This window comes from Aquarana catesbeiana, linkage group LG02 (assembly GCF_042186555.1).
Source record: "Aquarana catesbeiana isolate 2022-GZ linkage group LG02, ASM4218655v1, whole genome shotgun sequence".
In the NCBI taxonomy this organism is placed as follows: domain Eukaryota; kingdom Metazoa; phylum Chordata; class Amphibia; order Anura; family Ranidae; genus Aquarana; species Aquarana catesbeiana.
In genome coordinates this window covers 310002971-310030682 of record NC_133325.1, presented here as the reverse complement: position 1 = coordinate 310030682, position 27712 = coordinate 310002971, and the positions used below count along the sequence as shown (strand labels likewise).

Below are 27712 nucleotides of genomic sequence, written 5' to 3'. Positions count from 1 at the left end.
CTGAGAAAATTAGAATATCGTCTAGGTAGACGATCATGAATAGGTCTAGAAAGTCTCTGAAAATATTATTTACGAAATGCTGGAAGGTTGCTGGAGCATTACATAATCCGAAGGGCATAACGAGGTATTCAAAGTGGCCAAAACGAGTCACATTCTGATGAGATTGTAAGCACCTCGTAAATCAAACTTTGTAAATACTCTTGCGGAGCGGAGTCTCTGGAGCAATTCTGGAATCAGAGGCAAGGGGTAGCGATTTTTAACGGTAATCCAGTTTAACTCTCTGTAATCCACACATGGACGGAGCGAATGGTCTTTCTTTTCAACAAAGAATATTCCTGCCCCGGCTGGTGATGTTGAGTGTCGGATGAACCCCTTCTTGAGGTTCTCATTCACATAGTCTTTTAGGACTGTGAGTTCAGGCTCTGACAGAGGAAAGATCCTCCCAAATGGGATTTCTGCTCCTGGTAAAAGTTCGATCGGGCAATCGTAGGCCCGGTGGGGGGGAAGAGTATCTGCTTTTTGCTTGTCGAAGACATCCAGGAAATCAAGATACACGGATGGGACAAGGTCTTGGGATTCGGATACTGGTTTTAGACACCCAATAACTGAAGCTGTGTGGTGGAGGATCTGGAGACAGTTATGGAGACAGTAGGAGGACTGAAAGACTGCCTTGCCGGTTATCCAGTCTATCTGTGGGTTGTGTGCTTGCAACCATGGCATTCCTAGAATGATCAGAAAAAGTGGTGAAGACATAACGTCCAGGCACAACAGTTCTTGGTGGTTGGGTGAGATATCGGCAGGCAAAGGTTGGGTTTCTTGGATGATAGGCCCAGATTTGATGTTGGACCCATCAGCTAATCGGATGAACAGTTTATGTTGCTTCGATCGTAGCGGAATGTTGTGTTGCAGGGCAAAGGCACGATCAATGAAGCAGCTGCAGGCACCGGAGTCAATTATGACCTGGATCTGAAGCACCCCTTCTGGAAGCTGTAGAGAGACAGGAACAGCAATGTGAGTCGTTCTTGCTAGAGTTAATGCATAACGATCAAGAGGAGGAGAGTCACACTTACGGGTCTTGTTGGGACACATATTGGCGTAAAGACCGGCTCCCCCACAGTAGAGGCAGAGATTATTCATACAACGGCGTAGTTTTTCTTCCGGTGTCAAGGGTGCACGAAGCAAGCCCAACTGCATTGGTTCTGGAGTTTCAGTGGTAGGAGCAGATAGTGGGGGTGCGGAGGTAGGTAGGCGACTGGGTACCCTGGGTAGCATCCACATGGGCCGGTACTGGCTGGTCCTTTCAGATCTTCACTCCCTCGATCTGAATGGACAGTTGAATCAGTTCTTCGAGGGAATCGGGGATCCCCACACGAGCTAGTTCATTCTTGAGTGCCTCCGAAAGCCCTAAACGGAACTGAAAACGGAGAGCGGCGTCATTCCAATGTGTGTCGGAACTCCACCTTTTAAAGTCAGTAACATAATCCTCCACGGGCCTACGACCCTGCTGGAGGGTGTGGAGGCTGGCTTCAGCTGTGGTGGTACGCTGGGGATCATCATACAGTTTGACCATCTCATCCAAAAAAGAGTCCATGGTACCCAGCAAGGGACTGGCTTGTTCCAGTAAATGATGAGCCCAGGTCTAAAGTTCTCCCTGCAGTAACGAAATGATGAACCCCACCTTGGTACTTTCCAAAGAAAAGGTGCGGGGCTGAAGCAAGAAGTACAAATGGAAGGCATTCCTGAAAGCACGGAATTTGCTGCGGTCACCCACAAATTTCTCCGGAGCAGGAACTCGTGGTTCTGGGGGTGGCACCACTACTGTGGGTGTAGAAACTGAAACTGATGGTGCAAGTGCTGCGGTCCGAGGTGCTGAGGTGCTTGGAGAGAGAGACTCCACTCGTTGTTCGAGTCGCTGGTAGCCATCTTGCAGGCCCTGGACTGCTTGGGTGAGATTTGCAATTTGTTGACACAGAGCGTCCATAGCTGAGGCCCCCCTTTCAGACTCCATGTGGCTGGATTGTACTGTCACGTACCTTACAGCGGAGTCTGAAATGATGAGGGCGGCCTCTTGCACGGTCCCGGTCCTAGCACCCCTGGAGGTTTAGACAGGGTTGCTAGGGCGGCGGAAGGGTGCAGGTGCCTGCTGGCAGGATCGGGAACACGGAAGTCTTCGGAAGGAAGCTGGGATGCTGATCACTGGATGGATTCAGGAAGGGTCCAGCAGAGGAACTTGCAGGGTCAAAGGCAGGCAGGGGTTGGCAACGTGCTGGCAGTGAGGTACACAATCGGCAGGCAGATTCGTAGTCAGGGACTGGCAGAGGTTGGCAACAAACTGGCAGCGAGGTACAGAATCAGGAGACAGAGCCGTAGTCAGAAGTCAAGCTGGGTTCAGTACAGGAAGCAAGGCAGGCAGAGATGTAGGGATGATCCGAGAGGGTGGTCAAGGAAGGCAGAGGTTCAAGATCAGGGTCAAGTAAACAAGGCAACAGCAAGGGTTCAGGAACAAGCTGAGACAATCCAGCACTGATGCTAGTCTGCTGATCATTTAACCACTTGACCACTGGGCACTTAAACCCCCTTAATAACCAGACCAATTTTCAGCTTTCGGTGCTCTCACACTTTGAATGACAATTACTCAGTCATGCAACACTGTACCCAAATGAAATTTATAGAGCTTTCTTTTAGTGGTATTTAATCACCGCTGGGTTCTTTATTTTTTGCTCTATAAAAGAAAAAAGACCAAAAGTTCTGTAAAAAATACATTTTTCTTTGTTTCTGTTATAAAATTTAGCAAATTAGTAATTTTTTCTTCATATATTTTGGCCAAAATTTATACCGCTACATATCTTTGGTAAAAATAACCCAAATCGGTGTATATTATTTGGTCTTTGTGAAAGTTATAGAGTCCACAAGCTATGGTGCCAATCTCTGAAAATTGATCACACCTGAATTACTGACGGCCTATTTAATTTCTTGAGACCCTAACATGCCAGAAAAGTACAAATACCCCCCAAACCACCACTAAATATACTTAATCCAAGCCTCGCTCTGAGTACCATTACGGGAAACACAGAGCGCCATTTTGGATATGGGCATGACGCATGTATGCTCCCATAGGGGAACGTCAAATAGAGTCCCGCCACAGAAAACAACAAAGCGTCATTTTAAATACAAACATCCACATGATTCATATACCAGGAGAGGGGGAAAAGATAGAGGGGGACCACGACAACCCCAAAAAGAGGTTATGAATATCGCTCCAGCCCTCAACCATGTCTCCCTATCCAAACAAACAATGAAGGCTCAGAAATAAATACCTGTATTCGATATTTCAACCGATATTAGCGATAATAATAAAAACATATAAAAAATTTATATAAATTATAAAATTGTGGTACTTGATCGCAAGGATTATATGGCAGAAATGGCTAGGATCCTTAGTGATGCTGATACCTACACCCCCCTCCCCTCCGACCCCAAGAATGGTTATTTAAGGGAACTTAAGAAAATTATATCTAAAGGTTTCTCAAAGGGCATTTTGAAAGAAAAAGAAAGCCTATTTTTAATTCCCAAAGCTCCTAGGACACCTATCATATACTATTTGCCGAAAGTCCACAAAAATCCCATCTGCCCCCCGGGACGCCCTATTGTGAGTGGCATTGATTCAATCACTTCCCGGGTGGGCCGATACATTGATTTCTATCTTCAGCCCCTGGTTCAGAAGATGCCTTCGTATATTAAGGATACAAGGCATGTACTGAACCTCCTTTCGGGTATAAATATTAGGCCTGGTATATGGATGGTGACCACGGATGTCACCTCCTTATATACCATCATTCCCCACAATATGGGTCTAGACGCGGTAGAGGGAGCTCTTGTTAAGGATTCTGGCCTTCCTGTATGCCAGATTTCTTTTATTATGGAGCTTCTTGGCTCTGCGGCCTCTCATAATTATTTTTGGTTTTCAAATAAGTTTTATCGCCAAAGTCGGGGCGTGGCTATGGGGGCAAAGTATGCCCCTAGTTTGGCCAATCTTTTTATGGCCAAATGGGAGGAGGATGTCACCTATGCCCACAGGAGCCCCCATCTCATCCTGTGGGCTAGATACATAGATGACACCCTCCTCCTTTGGGATGGAGATGGCCAAGAGCTTCATGAGTTCATGTCCTCTCTCAACGTAAACAATCGAGGGATCCACCTGAATTTTGAGATGAGTCAAACTCAGATACACTTTCTGGACCTTACCTTGACCATCGAAGGGGGTGTTTTGTCCACATCCACTTTTTTTAAGGATACCGATCGCAATTCCTACATCTCATTGCAGAGCTGTCATCATAGGCCGTGGCTGAATTCAATACCTAAAAGCCAATATATGAGACTGCGTAGGAATTGCTCGGATCCTGATAAGTTTTTGGCACAGAGTGACATTCTCACTGATAGGTTCCTGGAAAAGGGCTATACCAAGGAGAAGCTGTTGCCTGTGCTTAAAGAATGATGCGATATGAACAGAGAAATTCTGTTGCCTGATAAGTCGCAGACCAACAATTCAGGCCAAGATTTTGGAGTACCCTTTGTCACCACCTATTCTCTTCAGCACAAGAAGGTGAGACAACTGGTCTCCAAACATTGGCATATTGTCACCAATGACAGGATTTTGAACCCGGTTTTGCCATCCAAACCGCAAATAGTATTTAGAGGGGCCCCTTCTTTTAGGAATAGATTAGCTCCCAATATTTTGGATCCTCCAGTTAACAAGACCACGTTTTTTCATCAGTTAACAGGTTTTTATAAATGTAACAAATGTCGGGTTTGTTCTTTTAACAACTGCCCTAATAGGAGGACCCAGTCTTTTGTTTCCACCAGCACAGGACAGACTCATTCTATTAACCCATTCATCACTTGTTCCACCTTTGGGGTGGTCTTTTTATTGCAGTGCCCTTGTGGCTTGCAATACATTGGGCGGACCAAACGTCCCCTACAAGTCAGGCTTAATGAACATGTTACTAATATCTTGACTGGATTTAAGAATCATTCAGTCTCCAAGCACTATTGTTTGGTACATAACAGAGACCCCTCTAACACCCTTTTCCTAGGGATAGACAGATACAAACCCCATTGGCATGGTAGTTCCACGGTGCGGGAAATTTCCAGGTCAGAAATGTCCTGGATCCACAAAGTTAAGACTTATACCCCACATGGACTTAACATTGACGTAGATGTCAATGCTTTCATTGACAATTCCTGATTCCTTTTCTCCCATTTAGGCCTGATTAGCACTCCTTTACCATATATGTGTTGGTCTCATTATTCAAATTCAATATATTTGAATACTATTTATTTTCAGATAAGGTATCCATTTTCTTTTTAGATCCTCTTGGGTTGGTACTATTATTACATAATTTAAGGATGTGATATGATATGAGTTTTTAATATATTCCATCTGGTTATATGAGTTTTTTTTGGGACATTATTATTCATCAACCTTTGAGTTGATGTTGCTATATTGGGAAGAATTTTTCTCTTCCTTTTTCTTTTTGTGGCAGGTTCGATATTTTTGACTTTGTCTTTGTTTTGAAATTCCTGACAATGCCTAAGGCGTTTTTTATTATATTAATTTTTTATTAAAAATATATATATATGTATTTTATTGATAATTTTATATAATTTTTTATGTAATTATTTCTTATTATTTTCACTCCATATTTGTTCTGATCTTTATTTTAATTTATAGCAATCATTAATTCATATTTTATAATTTATATAAATTTTTTATATATTTTTATTATTATCGCTAATATCGGTTGAAATATCGAATACAGGTATTTATTTCTGAGCCTTCATTGTTTGTTTGGATAGGGAGACATGGTTGAGGGCTGGAGCGATATTCATAACCTCGTTTTGGGGTTGTCGTGGTCCCCCTCTATCTTTTCCCCCTCTCCTAGTATATGAATCATGTGGATGTTTGTATTTAAAATGACGCTTTGTTGTTTTCTGTGGCGGGACTCTATTTGACGTTCCCCTATGGGAGCATACATGCGTCATGCCCATATCCAAAATGGCGCTCTGTGTTTTCCGTAATGGTACTCAGAGCGAGGCTTGGATTAAGTATATTTAGTGGTGGTTTAGCACGCTGCCCGTTCCCCATTGAGAACATCAGCCTATGACGAAACGCGTTTGGGAGGGACGTGCTGATGTCACCACGCTGCCTCCTAGAGGACGGGAGTTTTTGTTTGTATGCCGGCTGGTGTTGTGAATTTTATCCTACTACACTGTAAGTTCTTTTCTCTATGCGCAATAAATAGTTTGTACGTATTACACTATTTGCCATCATTCTTTATACACATGTAATGCGGAGCACGAGTAACGGATGGTACAACGGATTCCCGCAAACCCTATGTCTGGAAGCCGGTCCTGTGATTGAATCTATCTGCCATTAAAGAGCCTGCTGTTTGGTAAGCAGGTCTTATATGCGGTTTACAGCACTTCGGTTCTTCCTTTCATTTGGTTTGTGTTGACCAATTATATGCTTCAATCCATATTGCATCTGGTAAGCGGCTTCAGATCTGCACCTTGGCATCCCTTCACTTCTTTTGCTTAATAGTTATATGCTCCAATTTTAATTTAATCTGGTAAGCGGCTTCATATCCCTTTTCATCTATTATCTGGTGTTTTATCACATGCCCTTTTGGGTGTTATTTCTGGTAAGCGGCTTCTTTGGATGTTTTAGCACTAGCCCTTTCACACAAAGTTTTTCTATTTTGATGTCACTCACCCCATTGTCCTTTTTTGGGCTTATGGCACTATATATTGTATGAGTTTTATGATTTATCACTGGTCGAGTGTCAGTTTATATTTTTTTGATTTTAATTTTTATCAATACCCATCCATGTCAGTATTACGCTATGTTATTTAAAATTTTTTTCTTGGTTTAACCTTCGTGGATCCGATCTGGTTTGTGAGTGTTTTCTGTCCAGGACGTATCCGAAAAGGTTCCCTAAAGGCCCAGGCTGGGTTTATAGCCACCTGTCATATTTGACTTGCTATCTGGTAAGCACTCCATCCTACAGGAAGTGTGATACCTGGAGATTAGCTATTGATCATTAACAACCACCATTTTTTCACCATTTATCTAATCAATATATTGGTGTTGGACATTTATCACAAGGACTATATATTTTTTTTCACTAATTTTTGATTGATTATCAATATATTATATATTATTATTTTTCAGCGCGGATTTTTTTTGTTTATGTAAAAATCATAATTTATTTGCTAGAATATTACATAGAACCCCAAAACATTATATATATATTTTTTTTAGCAAAGACCCTAGAGAATACAATGGCGGTCGTTGCAACTTCGAACGCTTTTTTTAAAAAAAAAAAACAGTTTTGTGCTTTAAAAAAAAACAAAATAGTAAAGTTAGCCCAATATTTTTGCATAATGTGAAAGATGAAGTTATGCCGAGTAAATAGATACCTAACATGTCACCCTTCAATATTGCACACGCTCGTGGAATGGCGCCAAGCTTCGCTACTTAAAAATCCCCATAGGAGACGCTTTAAAATTTTTTACTGGTTACATGTTGTGAGTTACAGAGGAGGTCTAGGGCCAAAATTATTGCTCTCGCTCTACCGATCGCAGCGATACCTCACATGTGTGGTTTGAACACCGTTTTCATATGTGTGCGCAACTTACGTATGCGTTCGCTTCTGCATGCGAGCACACGGGGACATGGGGAAATTTTTTTTTTTTTTTTTTTTTTTATTGTTCATTTTACTTTATTTATTTTAGTTTGAGGCTTTTTTCCAAAAAATCAATTTTTTGATCACTTTTATTTCTATTACAAGGAATGTAAACATCCCCTGTAATAGGAATATGGCATGACAGGTCCTCTTTACAGTGAGATATGGGGTTAATAAGACCCCACATCTCACCTCTAGGCTGGGAAGCCTGAAATAAAAAAAAAATGATCCTGGCTTCGATCTTAGCGGTGAGTCGGTAGAAGCACCTGAGGGCGGTGAGTGGGGGACGTCCCCTCTCGCCTCCCGTAAGAACGATCAAGCAGTGGAACAGCCGCTATGGCATTCTTATGGTGTAGGGAATCACCGGCTGAAAAAGCTGATATCTGAATGATGCCTGTAGCTGCACCCATCATTCAGATATCCCCACACAAAATCAAGGACGTCGTATGACGGCCGACAGGCGGGAAGTGGTTAAAACACATTTTTTTTAACACAAAATTGTCCATTTATACAATATTTCTAACACATAGCATGTACATACCAAAAATGACACCCCAAAATAGATTCTCCTACTTCTCCTGAGTACGGCGATATCACATGTGTGAGACTTCCACAGCCTGGCCACATACAGAGGCCGAGTACAGCCGAGTATGGCTGAGCATGGCTGGGTATGGATGAGTATGGCAGAGTATGGCTAAGCATGGCAAAGTATGGCTGGGTATCACCGAGTATTGCAGAGTATGGCGGGGTATTGCAGAGTATTGCGGGGTATTGCAGAGTATTGCGGGGCATTGCAGAGTATTGCAGGGCATTGCAGAGTATTGCGGGGCATTGCAGAGTATTGCGGGGCATTGCAGAGTATTGCAGACTATTGCGGAGCATTGCAGAGTATTGAGGGTCATTGTAGAGTATTGCGGGGTATTGCAGAGTATTGCACAGGGTATTGCAGAGTATTGCGGGGCATTGCAGAGTATTGCGGGGTATTGCAGAGTATTGCTGGCATTGCAGAGTATTGCACAGGGTATTGCAGAGTATTGCACAGGGTATTGCAGAGTATTGCGTGGCATTGCAGAGTATTGCGTGGCATTGCAGAGTATTGTGAGGCATTGCAGAGTATTGCAGAGTATTGCGGGGCATTGCAGAGTATTGCACAGGGTATTGCATAGTATTGCGGGGTATTGCAGAGTATTGTGGGGTATTGCAGAGTATTGCGGGGCATTGCAGAGTATTGCACAGGGTATTGTGGGGCATTGCAGAGTATTGCACAGGGTATTGCAGAGTATTGTGGAGTATTGCAGAGTATTGTGGGGTATTGCAGAGTATTGTGGGGTATTGCAGAGTATTGCAGAGTATTGCACAGGGTATTGCAGAGTATTGTGGGGTATTACACAGGGTATTGCGGGGTATTGCAGAGTATTGCACAGGGAATTGCACAGTATTGCCCAGGGAATTGCAGAGCATGGGGGGGATGGCTGAGCATGGAGGGATGGATGGATGTGACTGTACATGTCACTGAGCTGCGCTGTGGGCACTACACATCCAGCCCACAGCGCGGCTCCTATCCGATCCCTCCCCCTCTGTACTGATCGGTACAGAGAGGGGAGAGAGGAACCGGCGTCATTTGACGGAGCGATCACATGGTAAACGGCCGTGATCAGTGGCCGTTTACTGTGATCCGTGGACCGCCAGGTCCAGAGGACCCGGCGGTCACAGATGTTCCCGTGTGCGCGCCCCAGGGGGCGTGCGGGAGCAGTTTTCTGGAGTCACGTCATATGACGTGATCCCAGAGTTATCCAACCACCCTGCAGCCGTCATTTGGCTATGGGGCGGTTGGCAAGTGGTTAAATAGGGCGCCTCGCGCCGTGATTCGTTGGCGTGCGAACGTGCACGCACTGACGTGCCCTCATTCGTACGGTCGCATTACGTGCGTGCCTAGTCCGGGGCTCGCTGGTTCTTACCGTACGTGCGGCTGGCACACGGGAACGAGCGTTTGTGATGGTTCTCTGACAGGTGCTTTTACGGGTCCAAGGGAGTGGAACCCCGATATAAAGAGACTCGGTCCTTGAAGGTTTGCTAAACGCAGCCCGCCGTGATGGGTGAAGGTTGGATTGTCTGTTAATTCAGCAAATCCTGCGGTGGGGATAAGGTAAGGGAAGAAACTTAGGAACTAAAAAGTCCACCTATGCTTTCTTCTTTAAGGGAAAAATGTTGTCATGCCTTAATTCTCCACTAGAGGGAGTCTATGCACATACCTTAATCAGTTGTCTTCACTGTAAAGCACAGTCAGTCTGTGTGTGGCCGCAGCAGCTTGTGCAGGGGAATTTTTCAGATAAGATCTGCCAGAAAAATGCTTTTTCCTCCCCCCTGAAGGGACCGGAGGGTTGGGGGAACATCCGCGGTGTACCCCCCTTGCACTACCCCCCCTCCCCACCGCGGGGGGGTGCGGAGGTCCTGCAGTTATTGCTCAGACTGTTATTGTGTTTTTTTCCTTTTGCTGCTGGTGACAGGGCTCTGCCATTCCCTCCCCCCATTGTTGGGTCTGTAGACGCGAAAGCCGCCGCGCATGAGCACAGGAACATTTTCAAAAATGAAACAGGCGGTTGGTTTTCGGAGGGGGCGAGGCCTAGGCGCAGCGCCGTGCAATGTCCACGAGGACGCATGGCAGGCAAGGATGATAAGGATACAGCTGGGACAGTCTCTCCTCGGCTGACGAGGAGGAAGCAAGCAGTCTGCACACAGGGACACATGAGATGTGAGATATATGAAGGTTGCAACTGGCATTTCCTGATTATGGGAAGGACTTTTTTTCCCAGCACTAGGATGAACTTAATAGCGGCTTTACGGTCATGACTATGTTCAGCGATTAAGTGCAATTTAATAGTGCCTCTGTTTTTGTGCTTAGGATGCCTATGCCTACCAAAAAAGACAGCACAAAAACCAAAAAGGTACCAAAGGTTTCACCCCCAGGCGCTAGGATCTCGAGTCGCATCTCCACGCTGTCATCCTCACCTGAATTACCAATTATGGCAGGCCAGGGTGAGCCATTGGAACAAATTGATGGTGCAACTGCTTCTCACATCTCAGCCCCTGTATACGTGACTGAAGATGTCCTTTCCTCCACCCTGCAGGGTCTGGAAGGAAGATTAGTGGCTTTAATCGCATTCTCCATTCAAATGGATAGGAAGCGTGCTAGATCCCCTTCCCCCACTTCAGACCCCTTACAAGGGGAACAGTGGGCACAGGATGAGGTGTTAACCTCAGGCGATCAGGAGGAAAAAATAAACCGATGATTCCTCTGCGGAGGAAACAACAGTAGATGAACCTTTTTCAGCTTCACAATCTGAGAAATTGCTGATACACTCTCTGATGGAGATGGTTCATTCTACTTTCATGCTACCCCTAACGGAGTCTGCTGAAAGCTCGGTTTCTTCCTTGGGTTCCTTAAAACCTTAACAGCCTTTGCATGCATTTCCTGTGCATGCATTACTATAACAGCTTTTTTATGCTGAATGAGATCATCCGGATAAGCATTTTCTCCCTCCAAAGAGATTTTCAGTTCTCTATCCCATGGAGGAGAAATTCACCAAAAAATGGAAGGTACCAGCAGTTGATGCTGCGATTTCCAGTGTGAATAAAAGTCTAACTTGTCCAGTAGACAATGCACAAATGCTTAAGGATCCAACAGATAAAAGGTTGGAATTCCTGTTAAAATCCTCTTTTTCCTTGGCAGGTGCCGTTACTCAGCCTGCAGTCGCTGCAATAGGCCAAGGACCAATTTAGACAGGCCCTTAAAGAGGTTCCTGCACAACAAGCCTGGGAATTGGCTGAACTACCAAAAGCATTATGTTTTGAATTATGCTTTGCCATAGATGCCATTAAAAATTCTATTTACCAGGCGTTCCGCCTTACGCTTATGCTAGTACATATGCATAGAATCCTGTGGTTAAAAAATTGGTCAGCCAAAGCAACTGGGTTCCCTTTTCATGGGGAGCCGCTATTTGGGGAAGATTTGGACAAATATATCCAAACAATTTCTAGTGGAAAAAGTACCCTTTTGCCAGTCAAAAGAAAGTATAAACACCCTTCATTTAAACGGGCTCTTTCCCCTGCGCCAGGGGCTTCCGCCTCTAGGCAGTGGTGACGGCCTCCTCCAGCAGACTCCACAGGAAAACCTCAGGGTCAGACCCAGGCTCAAAAGAAGTCCTGGGGCCGGAAACCTGCTAAGCAGAATCCTAAAGCCTCATCATGAAGAGGCAACCCCCCTCACCAAGGTGGGGGGAAGACTTCTGCAGTTTTCAGAAGTTTGGCAAGAGGAAATTCAGGACAGATGGGTCATCTCCACGGTAACGCTGGGGTACAAGCTGAAATTTTGGGACTTTCCACCATCTTGTTTCCTGAGGTCAAGCGTTTCCAAAGATCCAGAGAAAAGACAATCTCTGTTTCGGGCACTAGACCAATTAATATTTTAAGGGGTGATCATACAGATCCCCACAAAAGAGCAAGGTTTGGGGTTTTATTCAAATCTTTTTATGGTACCAAAACCAAATGGAGATGTCAGGCCCATTCAAGATCTAAAAAATTTAAATCAGTTCCTGAAGATCCGCTCCTTTCGCATGGAGACGATCAGGTCAGTAGTTTCTATCCTTCTAGGAGGAGAACTTCTGGCGTCTATCGACATCAGGGATGCATATCTGCATGTTCCTATATTTCCCGCTCACCAAAGGTTTCTGCGGTTCGAGTTAGAACAGCAGCATTTCCAGTTTGTAGCCCTGCCCTTTGGGCTAGCTACAGCACCCTGGGTGTTTACAAAGTCCTGGCCCCACCTCTAGCCAGTTTAAGAGCACCGGCATAACAGTCTTGGCGTACTTAGACGATCTATTGCTAATAGACCAGTCAGTGGCTCGTTTGGAGCAAAGCGTACGCATTACAACCAGTTACCTGAAAAGTTTGGGTTGGGTTTTCAACCTAGGGAAATCTTCCTTAATACCGCTAAAAAAGCATGAGTACTTGCGTCTGATCATAGATACAGCCCAGAAAAAGGTGTTCTTGCCTCAGGTAAAGATCAACTCCATAAGAGAGCTGGTGCGGATGGTCAGGTCAAAAGGCGATCCCTCCATTCGCCTTTGCATGAGGTTGCTAGAAAAGATGGCTTAATTTGAAGTGGTTCCTTATGCCCAGTTCCATTCAAGACTGTTGCAAAACAGTATCCTATCTACTTGGAACAAAACAATTCAAGCTTTAGACTTGCCAATGCGGCTGTCCCCAAGAGTGTCCCAAAGCCTCAGTTGGTGGTTACTAACCAAGAATCTGCTGAAAGGAAAATCCTTCAGACCAGTTATCTGGAAAGTGGTAACGACAGCCTTTCAGGCTGGGGAGCAGTACTAGAAAAGACAACTGTCCAGGGACAGTCGTCAAGAACCGAAAGAACCTTGCCCATCAACATCTTAGAGATTCGGGCAGTGCGTCTGGCTCTAAAGGCCTGGACTTCCAAGTTACAGGATTGTCCTGTCAGGATCCAATCCGACAATGCCACAGCTGTGGCCTGTATCAGTCACCAAGGGGGCACCAAGAGTCTCTCAGCGCAGAGAGAGGTGAACCATATTCTAACTCGTACAGAAAGGAATGTTCCGTGCCTATCGGCAGTCTTTGTTCCGGGAGTAGAGAATTGGCAGGCAAACTACTTGAGTCACCAGCAATTATTCCAGGGGGAATGGTCTTTTCACCCCGACATATTTTGGGCCATTTGCCAAAGATGGGGGACTCCAGACGTGGATCTTCTAACGTCCAGGTTCAACATGAAGTTAGTCAACTTTGTGGCCAGAACAAGGGATCCACTCGCATGCGGAACAGATGCGTTGGTGACCCAGTGGGATCAGTTTTCACTGATCTGTGCATTTCCCCCTATTCAGTTGCTGCCTCGACTTCTTTGCAGGATCAAGCTGGAAAGAAAAAGGGTAATTCTGGTAGCACCAGCATGGCCCAGAAGGTCATGGTATGCAGAAATCGTAAAAAGATGGCAGTGGAGGGTCCATGGGCTCTCCCACTACGGCTAGATCGGTTCTCACAGGGACCGATATTCCATCCTACCTTACGGTCTCTAAATTTAACGGCTTGGCTATTGAAACCCATATTCTGAAGAATCGTGGGTTTTCCGGGTCAGTTATCTCTACCCTGATTAATGCAAGGAAGCCATCTTCCAGAACTATATATTATAGGGTCTGGAGGGCTTATGTTTCCTGGTGTGAATCCAAGGGTTGGCACCCTCTGAGATATATCATAGGCAGAATTCTTGCCTTTCTACAATTAGGGGTAGAGATTAAATTGGTTTTGAGTACTATTAAAGGTCAAGTCTCAGCTTTATCGGTCTTATTTCAAAGACCGCTTGCTACACATTCTTTAGTCCGGGGTTTTATGCAAGGGGTGATGCGGCTTAATCCGCCAGTCAAACCTCCCTTGAACCCTTGGGACTTGAACTTAGTTTTGTCTGTTACAAAAACAGCCATTTGAATCGATACAACATATTCCCTTAGTCCTTTTGACAAGGAAGTTGATATTTTTGGTTGCTATATCCTCAGCAAGGAGGGTTTCAGAATTGGCTGCTCTTTCTAGAGCCATATTTGATTATTCATGAGGACAGAGTGGTGTTATACCCTCGTTCAGACTTTTTGCCAAAAGTGGTTTCAGATTTTCACCTGAATCAAGATATTGTCCTGCCATAGTTTTTTTCCAAAACCATGTTCCAGGGAAGAGAGGTCACTACATTGTCTTGATGTGGTGAGAGCAGTGAAATTCTATTTAAAGACAACTGCTCAGATTCATAAGACTGATGTCTTATTTATTTTGCCAGAGGGTCCTAAGAAAGGACAGGCAGCGTCGAAATCTACTGTCGCTAAGTGGATTCAGCGAGTTATAATTTTAGGGGAAAGATTCCCCCTTTTCAAGTTAAGGCACACTCTACCAGGGCGGTTAGTGCTTCTTGGGCAGTGCGTCACCAGGCCTCCATGGCTCAGATCTGTAAGGCCGCAACTTGGTCTTCAGTGCATACATTCACAAAATTTTATCAGGTGGATGTAAGGAGGTATGTGGGTATCGCCTTTGGGCGCAGTGTGCTGCAGGCAGCAGTATAGGTCCTCAAGTCTGGGGGTACCCTCCGGGTTGTGTCTCCCTCCCCTCAAGTAGCATTGCTATGAGACGTCCCATTAAGTAATTACTTAAGGCTCTGTGTCCCATGATGTACGATAAAGAAAATAGGATTTTTATAACAGCTTACCTGTAAAATCCTTTTCTTGGAGTACATCATGGGACACAGAGGTCCTTCCCCTCTTTTTGGGATTTAAGTATATTGCTTTGCTACAAAAACTGATGTGCTCCTGGAAGGAGGAGGGGTTATATAGGGAGTGAACTTCCTGGATTGGGTATACCAGTGTCCATCACCTGAAGGTGGCCTATAACCCGTTAAGTAATTACTTAAGGCTCTGTGTCCCATGATGTACTCCAAGAAAAGGATTTTACAGGTAAGCTGTTATAAAAATCATATTTTATCTATCCAGGATTACCATGCTTTTGACTATTTTGGGATCCTGTCTTGTAGAAGGGCCTCATTATTTTCATGTATCATAATCTACGTAATTCAATTTTTAGTTTCAGTAAGACAAAGTCCTGACATTTACAGACCTTAGCAGTAATTTGCTTTGTGGCTGTAGTGACATGTAGTAAAGGATTAAATTGTGCTAAACGTGTAATATCAGGAGGGTGTTTTTTGGGAAGTGCTATCATGGGACCTGGAGGGATAATAGTGCCTACAAGGTTGGATAAATATCAAAGATATTGGTCAAAAATGCACTAATACCTGGGCAGGTCCATTATTTATGCAGGTGAGTGCCTAGATCCTTGCAGCTCCTGAAGTATGTGGGTGTGTAATTCGGGATAATAAAGGGGTCCAACAGCTTCAAAACACAAAGTATAACCCGTCATGTCCTTTACCATTCATTCTGCTTTGGTTCCACTACAGGTTTTTACTGAAATTAGTAGCTTTGCATTTTTTTACCTAAGGTTATGCTAGGTTATTGCTGGCAGTGAAACTCCTGCTGTTGTGGAGCTACAAGTCCTAGCATGGCTTGTCTGACAAAATGTACTATATAAGGTCAACCAGAGATTTGGCAGGCCAAACTGATTTCAGATTTCTGATAGCTGTCTGTTAATTAAAATACCTGTAATTGATTATAACCTATGCCTATGTGTTACATACACACCCACCTATAAAACGAATCATGAATAGAATATTTACTGTACACTGAGATATCTACATACAGTAGCAATTTACAGGTATGTGGTCGGAACTGGGTAAGTGTGAAAAACCTGTTGGCAAATTTCCTGATAGAGGTCAGGTATAGCATAACTGCATGTAGTTTTCTGTCTTGTTGGTTCTCATTTATGAGGATTTTTTTCTCTGAACAACTACAAATGCTGGCTTTGAGAACTAGTAATGTCGCTCTGACAACTCTTCAATATTAATCAGAAAAGAGATCTAAAAAAGTGTCATTTTACAAAAATAACCTTACCTTGACTATCTTAGGAGGAATTTCTATAACAGCCTTTATCAACCTTTTTACACAAAGGAACTCTTGAAATAATTTATAGGCCTTAGGGACCCCCAGATAGGTTCTTTACATTTTAGTTAGTATGAAAGGTGCCCACTTAATTATGGTCGGTGGAAGATGCGACCCTTTACATTTATGGCCAGTGAAAAGAATGCCCCCATTACATTGGGATCAGTGAGAATACCTTATCCTACAGTCTATGGGAAGAATGGCTGCTTACATTGGGAGTATGTGGGAAGATTGTCCCTTACATTGGTGGGTTAACCACCTCAGCCCTGGAAGGATTTACCCCTTAATGGCCAGGCCATTTTGCGGCACGGCACTGCGTCGCTTTAACTGACAGCTGTGCGGTTGTGCAACGTTGTACCCAAACAAAATTGGTGTCCTTTTTTTCCACAAATAGAGCTTTCTTTTGGTGGTATTTGGTCACCTCTGCGGTTTTTATTTTTTGCGCTATAAACAACAAAAGAGTGACAATTTTGAAAAAAAAAAAAAAACAATATTTTTTACTTTCTGCTATAATACATATAAAAAATATATATAAAATAATGTATTCATCAATTCAGGCCAATATGTATTCTTCTACATATTTTTGGCAAAAAAAATCGCAATAAGCGTATATTGTTTGCGCAAAAGTTATAGTGTCTACAAAATAGGGAATAGTTTAATGGACTTTTTTGTTTTGTTTTTACTGGTAATTTTTAGCGGGACTGCAACATTGCGGCGGACAAATCTGACCCTAGTGACACTTTTTGGGGACCAGTGACTTTATTACAGTGATTAGTGCTAAAAAAAATGATCAGTGATCATTTTTTTCTGATCAATTTTCTGATCTGATCATCTCTGATCAGTGTATAAATGACACTGGCATGGAAGGGGTTAACACTAGGGATGCTCAAGGGGGTTAATTGTGCTCCCTGGGTGTGTTCTAACTGTGTGGGGGATGGGCTCACTGGGACAACACAGAGACCGCTGTTCCTGATCACTTGGAACAGCAGATCTCCATGTTGACCCCTGTCAGAACAGGGATCCGCCTTGTTTACATAGGCAGATCCCTGTTCTGCCTCTCTGTGAAGCGATCATGAGTGGCCAGCGGACGTCGGCACTTCCTTCGTGCCGCGGGCGCTCCCACACTATTTATTGCATGAAACGACATACATGTACTTCGTTTTGCGCAATAGAGCCAACCTGCCACAGTATATGTACTGTGCCTGGTCAGCAAGGGAAGAATGTGACCCTTGCACCCACCCAGTTAACAGTCCATGTTTACTTATCTGAGAGACAAGAAGAGAGGCTCCACTGGTGCTGTGCCTGGAACTGTGTAGACACCATCAGGTGAGAGGTCAGTTAGCTCAATGTTTAAAGAACCCCTAACAACCTTTGGAGGAAACCAGGCTGAGATTGACTGTTCTATACAATGCTTTTTTTGCTGTAACTCTTCAAAATAATTATATTTCTCTACCACTTTGTGTAATTCTGTTTTTTTATTTAGGCAATCCTCCAAGACTATCAGCAGCCATGAACAGGAAATCAACCGCCTGCGTCGGCAGCTGGATGAGATTAGTGATGAATTGTCTCGCACTGGAAGGGAGAGGGAAGCTGTTGTTCAAGAAAATTGTGGTCTGCATGACCAGCTATCCAAGTGCAAAGTGGAAATACAGGTAGAACATAGATCAGGCTTTAATTCTCCTACAAAAGTGTGTGACTACATTCAGGTTATTGCATATCAAATTATTATACACATAATTGTTGTCTCAAATAAATTTGACAGAATCATCATAGGTCTACTATGTTGTTCTAGAGCAACAGTACTCTGATCTAACCACTTTCTGTGGGGGCACTGGCATAGGCTCACTCCCGAACCTTGCTGTCTGCGTCTAATGACACAGGTAGCAGGACTCGACCCCGCTCCCTTGTCACTGGCTTTGATTGACAGCAGCAAGAGCCAATAGCTCCCCCTGCCTCAGCAAAACCAGTGAGACCAGGGTACAGTGCTGGATCAAATGTGGGCTCAGGTAAATAAAATGGGGGGTGAGGGGGGCACTGATGCCTAAATATTTTTTACCTTAATGCAAGGAATGCATTAAGGTAAAAAATATTTTAATTTCAGGACCACTAGCCTTCTGTAGCCTAGAGAGTCTGGTCTTCCCTTCCTAGGACATTGTTTTCAGTTTCTCCTTTGCTCATGTTTAGGCTGTGAGGCCATATAGGCCACATCAGACATAACAGTGGAAAAAAGCTGAGTTAGACTTGCCGGTAACTCCTTTTCTAAGAGTCTTCCAGGACAGCCATGAGACCTAGGGCTCCTTCCACCAGGACAGGAAACACGTTAACCCCCACCAGATAAAAGGGCGGTCCTCCAGGCCCCATTTCTGTATTTCTCGAGAACCGTAGGATGTACCTGTAAAACATATGCATAATACACATAACTTCAAGACAAAACTGGGTGGGAATCCGACTGTCCTGGAAGACTCTTTGAAAAAGAGTTACCGGTAAGTCTAACTCAGCTTTTCTCTAAGCGTCTTCCAGGACAGCCATGAGATGATGAGCCAGAACTTATCAGTCTAGGGAGGGAAAACTGCCTGAAGGACCTTACGACCAAACGCCTGCTCCTGAGCAGATAGGAGATCCAGGCGATAATGTTTAATGAAGGTAAAAAAAATGGACCATGTGGCAGCCTTGCAAATTTGTTCCGGTGTGGCTCCAGCCTTTTCAGCCCAAGACACAGACAAGGCTCTTGTTGAGTGCGCAGTGACAAAAGGCAGAGGACACAGCGATTACGTCACGGCCGATCACAAATGGGCTTTCCCCGCTTTAGACCGCACATGCACGCGATCGGGAGCGAGCAGCACGGTCATGTCGGTGGTGGCATGTTCCCAGGAACACTGCTCGTCACTGGCAATGGTAAACAGCCAATGGCTGGCGGCTGTTTACCACATGATCGACTGTGATCCATTCATAGCCGATCACTGTAAACATAGACCGGTTACTAGCTGTTACCGGCTCTTCTCTCCTCACACACCGTTTCCAGTGTGAGGAGAGAAGAGCCAGGAGCAGTGAGTTACTGCACCAACACCACAAAAAAGAGAACCTGTCACATGCCCCCCACCCATTACAGCTGTCACCCAACAGCCACCACATCAGTGCTTATAAAAGCACACCTGTCACCCATCAGTGCCCACAAAGTGCACCTGTCATCTTCAGAGACTGCAGTCAGCGGTGCACCTGTCACCCATCAGTGACCATTGCCAGTGACCGCCATCAGAGACCGTCATCAGTGACCCTCATCTGTCACCTATCAGTCCTATAAAGTGCACCAGTCACCATCAGACTACCATTAGTGACTGTCACCCGTCACCTGTCACCCATCAGTGACCGTCACCTGTCGCCCATCAGTGACCTTCATTTGTCACCCGTTGCACAGCCCATCAGAAAAAATGTCCAAAAGATTCTGTACAAGTGAGGAGGCATTCCAGATCCTCTCCATGACTGATGAGAGCAGCGGGGAGTTTTCATCAGATTCAAATGCCAATTCCGATTGTGAATAAAATTCAGCATTTGAACCGATCGACAGTAGTGGATCGGCAAATGAATCAGAGGAAGAATGGATCCCTCCTAAAGGAGCACGGCGCTCTGGAAACCAGGCAGCCACCAGCAATATACCCCAGGATCAAATTCCCAGGCCCAGTACCAGCGCTGCCGCCAGCGATAGATACCAAAACCAAAGGCCCACTACCAGCGCTGCCGCAGCGAAAGGCCACAAGAAATGCCCAGGCAAAGTACCAGCACTGCCCCAGCATCACGCCCAAATGCCAGCGCAGGAACTTCAAATCCCCCAACTACCAGCACTGGAGTGCCACGTCCCCCAAGAGCTAGGGCCACTACACATCTTCCAGTCTTGCCAATCCAACATGGCTGCCTTCCGACTCAGGATCAGCAAGAATTCCCCCTTTCACCGCTCAGCCAGGTCAATACCCCAAATTTTTCTGAAATTGATTATTTTTATTTGTTTTTGCCCGACACTTTGCTGCAACTCATCGTGAACCAGACCAATTTATATGCCCAGCAGCATATTGCCAACAACCCCCAATCATCATACGTCCATCCATTTGAGTGGAAGAATATGACTCTGGAGGAGTTCAAAGTGTTTTTGGGGCCTCACCATAAACATGGGGCTTACAAGAAAAAATGAAGGACATGCCTATTGGTCCACCACATGCCCATTTATTCTCCTGTAATGTACAGGTCCCGATGATAATGCGCTTTCTTCATTTCAGAGACAACACCCAGTGCCCTCCCCGCAATCATCCAATTTACAATAAATTATATAAAATTCGCCCACTCAATAATTTCTTTTCCCAACGATTTGCAGAACTCTATGTTCCTGATAAGCATATATGTGTAGATGAGTCCCTGGTACCCTTTTCAGGCCGGCTAGGAATAAAGCAATACATTCCTAGCAAAAGCGCTAAATACGGAGTGAAATTTTATAAGCTTTGCGAGAGAGTCACGGGATATCTGTATGCGTTCCGCATATACGAAGGAAGAGATTCCCAGCTCCAGCCCCCTGAGTGCCCGGCCTACATGGGCACAACTGGTAAAATTGTATGGGACCTGGCATACCCACTGCTGAAGAAAGGTTACCACATATACCTGGATAACTTCTACACCAGCCTGCCCCTTTTCAAACACCTATACCTCGCAGAAACCCTGGCCTGTGGAGCCTCTAGAAAGAATAGGCTTCCCACAAGCCATAGTGAATAAGAAATTGCGAAGGGGAGAAAGAGCAACTTTGAGATGCAATGAAGTACTGACCTTGAGGTAGAAGGATACCAGGAATATGTACATGATGTCCACCATCCATGATGACACTACAGTTGAATTTCAGAGAAGACGAGGTCCCATTGTAAAGCCAACATGGGTACAAGATTACAATCTGTACATGGGGGGGGGGGGGGGATTTCAACGACCAAATGCTTCAGCCCTATTTATCAATAAGGAGGTCCCGTTTCTGGTACAAGAAAGTAGCACTCTATTTAATTCATTTGGCCATTTATAATGCCTACATAATTCACACCAAATCCACAGAAAGCCCTGCCCACTTCCTAAAATTCATCGAAGATGTTGTCACGTCCCTCAGCTACCATCAAAGACCCCCCCCCAGAAAACCTTCGCTCTGATGCTGTTAGCCGACTTCATGAACGCCACTTCCCAGACAACATTCCACCATCTGAAGCAGGCCTAAGACGCCAAACAAAATATTGAGTATGCAGCAAAAAAGGATTTTGAAGAGATACCATCTACCATTCTCCCCAGTGTCCCTCCGAACCCGGCCTTTGCATTGGTGAATGCTTCAGACTATATCACACATCCCTAAAATATTAGCCCATATTTTTAACCATTTCCCCATTTTCACCATCTGTGCTGACCATTTCCCATGTTTCCTCAAATAACCATGCCACTGCCTTCCACGTGAACTGACCCTGGTCTGTTTTTTGACTATGCCTCTGCCAACCGTTTGGACTGCTTCTATGTGAACTGACCCTGGCCTGTTTTATCAACTACGCTTCTGCCTACTGCTTGGACTGCTTCCATGTGAACTTACCCTGGCCTGTTTTATCAACTACACTTCTGCCCACTGCTTGGACTGCTTGCACGTGAACTGACCCTGGCCTGTTTTATGGACTATGCTTTTGCCTACCGCTTGGACTGATCTGTTGCCCTGCTACTGTAGTACACAGGGGTCTCACATGTGAGGGGCTCCAGAAATGTTTTTCCGGAAGGAGAAAACAATTTTTTTTTGCTATCTCCAGGTTTTGTAATTTCTGGATTATGGTCTGGAGTCCGGAGGCATCATAGAGATTTGGGTGGGTCGAAGCCTCAACCCCTGTGCACAGGTCTTACCTGATTGTGGCCCTCAGCCTGCTGCTGACTTACTGCCGCCATGCCTCTGCCTGCAGCATAAACTGACCACACCTCTGCCTGCTACCTGGACTATGGAAATACCAGTAATTATCTGTAGCAAGAGGCAGTATGTTCATGAAGGGCTGGAGAGCGGTACAATGATGAGTGCAGGCAGGTAACTGTGTACCAGGACCAATATTATGGCTGTGCTGGCTGTCTCTGCCTGGACAATTTCTATGGACAAATGCTTTGGCTGTGCTGATGATATCCTTGTGCTGACTATAGACAATATTCCTACCTGCTGCCTGGGTAATTACTATTGTTGCTAAGCACATCCCTGCCTGCTGCCTAGACCAATTCTCTCCTCTGGGGACACTTCTAAAACCACAGGTAATACTTTTTTTACCCTTTCCTCAAAAGAAATTATTTTGGAGTGTAATTTTTGGTATGTAAATGCTATGTGTTAGAAATATAAGGGCCTTCAAAAATAATAGGTTGTCAGGAAATTAGATGTGTAATTTATACTTGTAGAACGCCTGAAGGTGCTACTTCAATGGTGGGCCTCTGTATGTGGTCAGGTTGTGTAAAAGTCTCACGCATGTGGTATCGCCATACTCAGGAGGAGTGGCAGAATGTATTTTGGGGTGTCATTTTTGCTATGTGTTGGAAATATCTTAAAAATGGACAACTTTGTGGAAAAAAGATGCGTTTTCATTTCTTTCCCAAAAACTTCTGGAAAAAAAATGAATCCTTCAAAAGACTCATTATGCCTCATAGACTATACGTTGGGGTGTCTGCTTTCCAAAATGTGGTCATTTTGTGGGCGTTTCTATTGTCCTGGTGCTCCAGGGCCTTCAAAAGTGTAATAGGTGGTTGAGAAATGAGATGTGTAATTTATGCTTGTAGAACGCCTGAAGGTGCTGTTTCACTGGTGGGCTTCTGTATGTGGCCAGGCTGTGTAAAAGTCTCACACATGTGGTATCGCCATACTCAGGAGGAGTAGCAGAATGTATTTTGGAGTGTAATTTTTGGTATGTAAATGCTATGTGTTAGAAATATAAGGGCCTTCAAAAATAATAGGTTGTCAGGAAATTAGATGTGTAATTTATACTTGTAGAACGCCTGAAGGTGCTACTTCAATGGTGGGCCTCTGTATGTGGTCAGGTTGTGTAAAAGTCTCACGCATGTGGTATCGCCATACTCAGGAGGAGTGGCAGAATGTATTTTGGGGTGTCATTTTTGCTATGTGTTGGAAATATCTTAAAAATGGACAACTTTGTGGAAAAAAGATGCGTTTTCATTTCTTTCCCAAAAACTTCTGGAAAAAAAATGAATCCTTCAAAAGACTCATAATGCCTCATAGACTATACGTTGGGGTGTCTGCTTTCCAAAATGTGGTCATTTTGTGGGCGTTTCTATTGTCCTGGTGCTCCAGGGCCTTCAAAAGTGTAATAGGTGGTTGAGAAATGAGATGTGTAATTTATGCTTGTAGAACGCCTGAAGGTGCTGTTTCACTGGTGGGCTTCTGTATGTGGCCAGGCTGTGTAAAAGTCTCACACATGTGGTATCGCCATACTCAGGAGGAGTAGCAGAATGTATTTTGGGGTGTCATTTTTGCTATGTACATGCTATGTGTTGGAATATCTTAAAAATTTACAACTTTGTGGGGAAAAAAATGCTATTTCATTTTTTTTCCACATTTTCCAAAAACTTCTGGAAAAAAATGAACCGTTCAAAAGACTTATCATGCCTCATAGATTATACGTTGGGGTGTCTGCTTTCCAAAATGGGGTCATTTTGTGGGTATTTGTACTTTCCTGGCTTGTTAGTGCCTCAAGAAATGAGATAGGTCTTCAGTGCATCAGGTGTGATCAGGTATGATCAATTTTCAATGATTGGCACCATAGCTTGTAGACTCTATAACTTTCACAAAGACCAAATAATATACACTAATTAGGGTTAATTTTACCAAAGATATGTAGCCGTATAAATTTTGGCCAAAATTTCTGAAGAAATATTACTAATTTGCAAAATTTTATGACAGAAACAAAGAAAAAGGCATTTTTTTCACCAAAATTTCAGTCTTTTTTTATTTATAGCACAAAAAATAAAAAAAACCCACTAGTGATTAAATACCACCAAAAGAAAGCTCTATTTGTGTGAAAAAAAGGACGCAAATTTCATTTGGATGCAGTGTTGCATGACTAATTGTCATTCAAAGTGTGAGAGCGCTGAAAGCTGAAAATTGGTCTGGGCAGGAAGGGGGTGACAGTTCCCTGTAGGCAAGTGGTTAAGGTAAGTAACTTAACTGAAATATCCTCTAGGGGCTCAAAAAGGAATTCTAACAGAGTTTGAAGCACCAGGGGCAGGTCCCATGTTGGACAACTTCTAACCACTACTGGCCTGGACCTAGAAATTGATTTAAAGAATCTAGCTATAGTGGGATTTTCCAAGAGAGAAAATTGGAGGAAAACACTGATAGCTGCTGCCTGTACTTTTAAAGTACTAACTGAAAGACCTTTGTCGACACCCTCTTGAAAAACTTTCAAAATTGAAGGAACATCATGAGTTAATCTTTGGTTTTCAGATAACCATGAGTTAAATTTCTTCCAGACCTTGGAATATATGGCTCTAGTGACCGGTTTTCTGCAATTTACCACGGTCTTGACTACTTTGTCAGAGAGCTATGGCCTCTTGGGCCAAAAAGGGGGTTTTAGGATAAGATCTGTATCTTCTAGAAGAAACTTCCGGAGGACTTCCGGAATTAGCCTGATCGGCGGGAAGGCGTAACAGAAGCCAAATGGCCACGTCCTCTGTCTTGCAATTGTTCTGATCTGCGAACAGGTCCGCTTCAGGACATCCCCATCTGTCGGTGAGACCCGCAAAGGTTTCAACCAATTGTCTTGACATACCCGGTAGCGGCTGAGGTAATCTGCCAGACAGTTTTGTGTCCCTTTCAGGTGCACTGCTGTAATTGAGGCTAGATTCCCTTCTGCCCGTGATAAAATCTCCTGGGGGATAGATTGGGTTAACATGTTTTGTACCAAAAATTTAATTTTAATATTACAGTAAGTAGAACAAGCAGCAGAATAAAATGTATGTTTTCCCCACAGTAATGGTACTTGTGTTCAAAATATTACTGATCAAACTTGAAAAAATATATTGTTTTCAGATTTCTACTCTTTTTTCCCTTAAAATGCAAATTAAGTAAAACAATTTATAGAGAACTTTAGGGTCAAGAGAAAGCCCTGTTTGTCCTCCAAAAAACAACATATGTATCAATTCTTTATCATAAGTAATTACACAGTTATAGACTCATGAACAGACACATGGCAGATATGTGAAAATATGGTCTGGTCCATAGGCAGGTAAAAAAGTGTGAGAGCCGAAGTGGTTAAGAAAAGTTTCATTTCTGTTGTGCATCAAAAGCTTGCTTTGTCTTACTTATGGTTAAATTATTTGTGTTCCCTATCTGCCCAAGCATATAGACAGAACACAGGTAGTATAACTCAGATTGGAAGAAATGCACACAAGCTTGCTAAGGTTTTTGAGCTGCATGCAACCTCATATAACTAGATGTTATATGTTTAACCCTTTTCGCCGTTGGGTCTGTACGTTGTACGGACCTGACAGCAGGGGGGGGGGGGGGGTATTACACAGAATCGGGTGCAGCCACCTGGATTGTGTGTGAAACTGACAGGCAGACTCCTGCTTGTCAGGTGAGAGCATTCATGCAGCGGCGCTGCCGTCCAATTGCTCTCACACACGCCTGATACCAGAGCCACCCCCCGCCGCTGCGCCCCACCTTGCTTACCGGGCTCTGTTTGCCGATCTGCAGGCGGTGGAGCTCCATGTCGCATGCCGGCGGCTGGAGGGGAAGGAGAAGAGCGTACACACGTCCACTCCCCTCTCCTTCTTCTTGTGACCCAGAAAGCGACATCTCTGACGTCACTTCTGGATCAAGCTCTCTGTGTCCTAGCCCAGCCGGGAAAAAATGTTTTGCAATGCGATCTGCATTGCAAATCGTTGAGGCTAGGTTCACATATGATCATGCAGCCGCTCACAGCAGGAGTCCGGTGCTTCCTCGTTCACCGTTTCAGTTCCGATTTCAGCCTGAATTTTTAGGCTGAATTCAGACCTGAAACAGACCAAAAGACGCACAGGACTGCTGTGCAAATTACACCAGAGCCACTGCGGCTCCATAGAAAGCCGGTCACAATCTCCTGGTGTGCGATTTGGATGCACGGAAAACCACGTCCAATTCAAACTAGTGGGAGACATGCAGGGTCTTTTTGTCCCCTATGTGATGAAAAAAAAAAAGTTAGGTAAAAATGTGTTTTTTTTTTCTTTTTGCAAAAAATAAAGTTACACCCAAGCACATAAATTGTGTGTGCTATGAGGGGGAACGATGTACTGATTGAGTAAACTCATTTTGAATTCCACTTAACACCACAATGATCGATATACTGCAACTTCATTGCATTGTTTCATGTTTTCTAGACATTTACCCATAAGCTAAAAGACTCTCAAAATGAACTTCAGGACGTGAAGTTAAAACTGCAGGGAGCTAGGACAGATATTGCCCGACTTGAAAGTTCAGTGAATTCCAAGGTAAGTATATTGCTTTTAATTTACTTTGCCAAATTAATTATATTGTTATCTTTTTAAGCACTTTGATATTGGGTGATTGAAGCCAAACAGCTAATAAACAGATACATTTCTCAATTTCTAGGCATTGTTTTCATGATTTCCTTATCTGAGAACAGGAACATTGTAAAACAATTCTTCAAAGCAAAGTGTTGGGCCTATTTACAGTATTATGTGTGCTCTAGTACAGTTGTTAATGCATGTTATGTGTTTAATCTTACCCACACCATACCCTTTTGTGTATGTGCGTTGTGTGTTACAGTTTATTTTCAATGGCATCCAAACATGCATAGGCAAACTAAACAAATGCATCGGCCTCCCTGCCCACTGCATATTTAATAAAGAATGCATGTGTGGCAGCTGTGTTACTTGCCCTGTAGATTCACATTGAGCACCTATTGAAATAGGTGCTCAATGCATGCAATGACAAGTTTTTTTTGTTTATTTGCAAAAAACTTTAAAACATACATTTATGCTTAACAGTATTTTGATGGTGCATTTTTCAAGTATTTTTAGATAAGGAGATGGAAAGTACATGTTGCTTATTTTAGAAAAAGTTATTCGTTTGTGAAAATACTGTAAAGAAGCGCATTACATCCTGCTACAATAAGGAATCCTGGATGGATATTCCTGTCAAATTGTCGAACCTGAAATCCAGTCAGTTCAATTAAGAAGACAACAAGCATTCCAAACAGTGCCAGATGGAATTTTCTTTCTTACTGCTTTGTTTGACAAGACCTGGCCTTTGTAGAGCAGGGAATTTTCTTGCATGGGATTATAGAAGCAGATTTCAGCCCTAGGCCACTTTCACACTGA

General features: G+C 43.9%; 1 protein-coding gene across 2 annotated transcripts in view; it reads left to right on the top strand.

The window, feature by feature from the left end:
- The window catches only part of TSGA10 (testis specific 10), a 209541-nt gene that overhangs the window by 91259 nt on the left and 90570 nt on the right, over positions 1-27712 (top strand). For both annotated transcript variants that reach the window (XM_073614675.1, XM_073614676.1), the window contains exons 13-14: positions 17838-18006; positions 26750-26860. In XM_073614675.1, coding sequence (XP_073470776.1) covers positions 17838-18006; positions 26750-26860 — 280 coding nt within the window. The remainder of the gene's footprint in view (positions 1-17837; positions 18007-26749; positions 26861-27712) is intronic.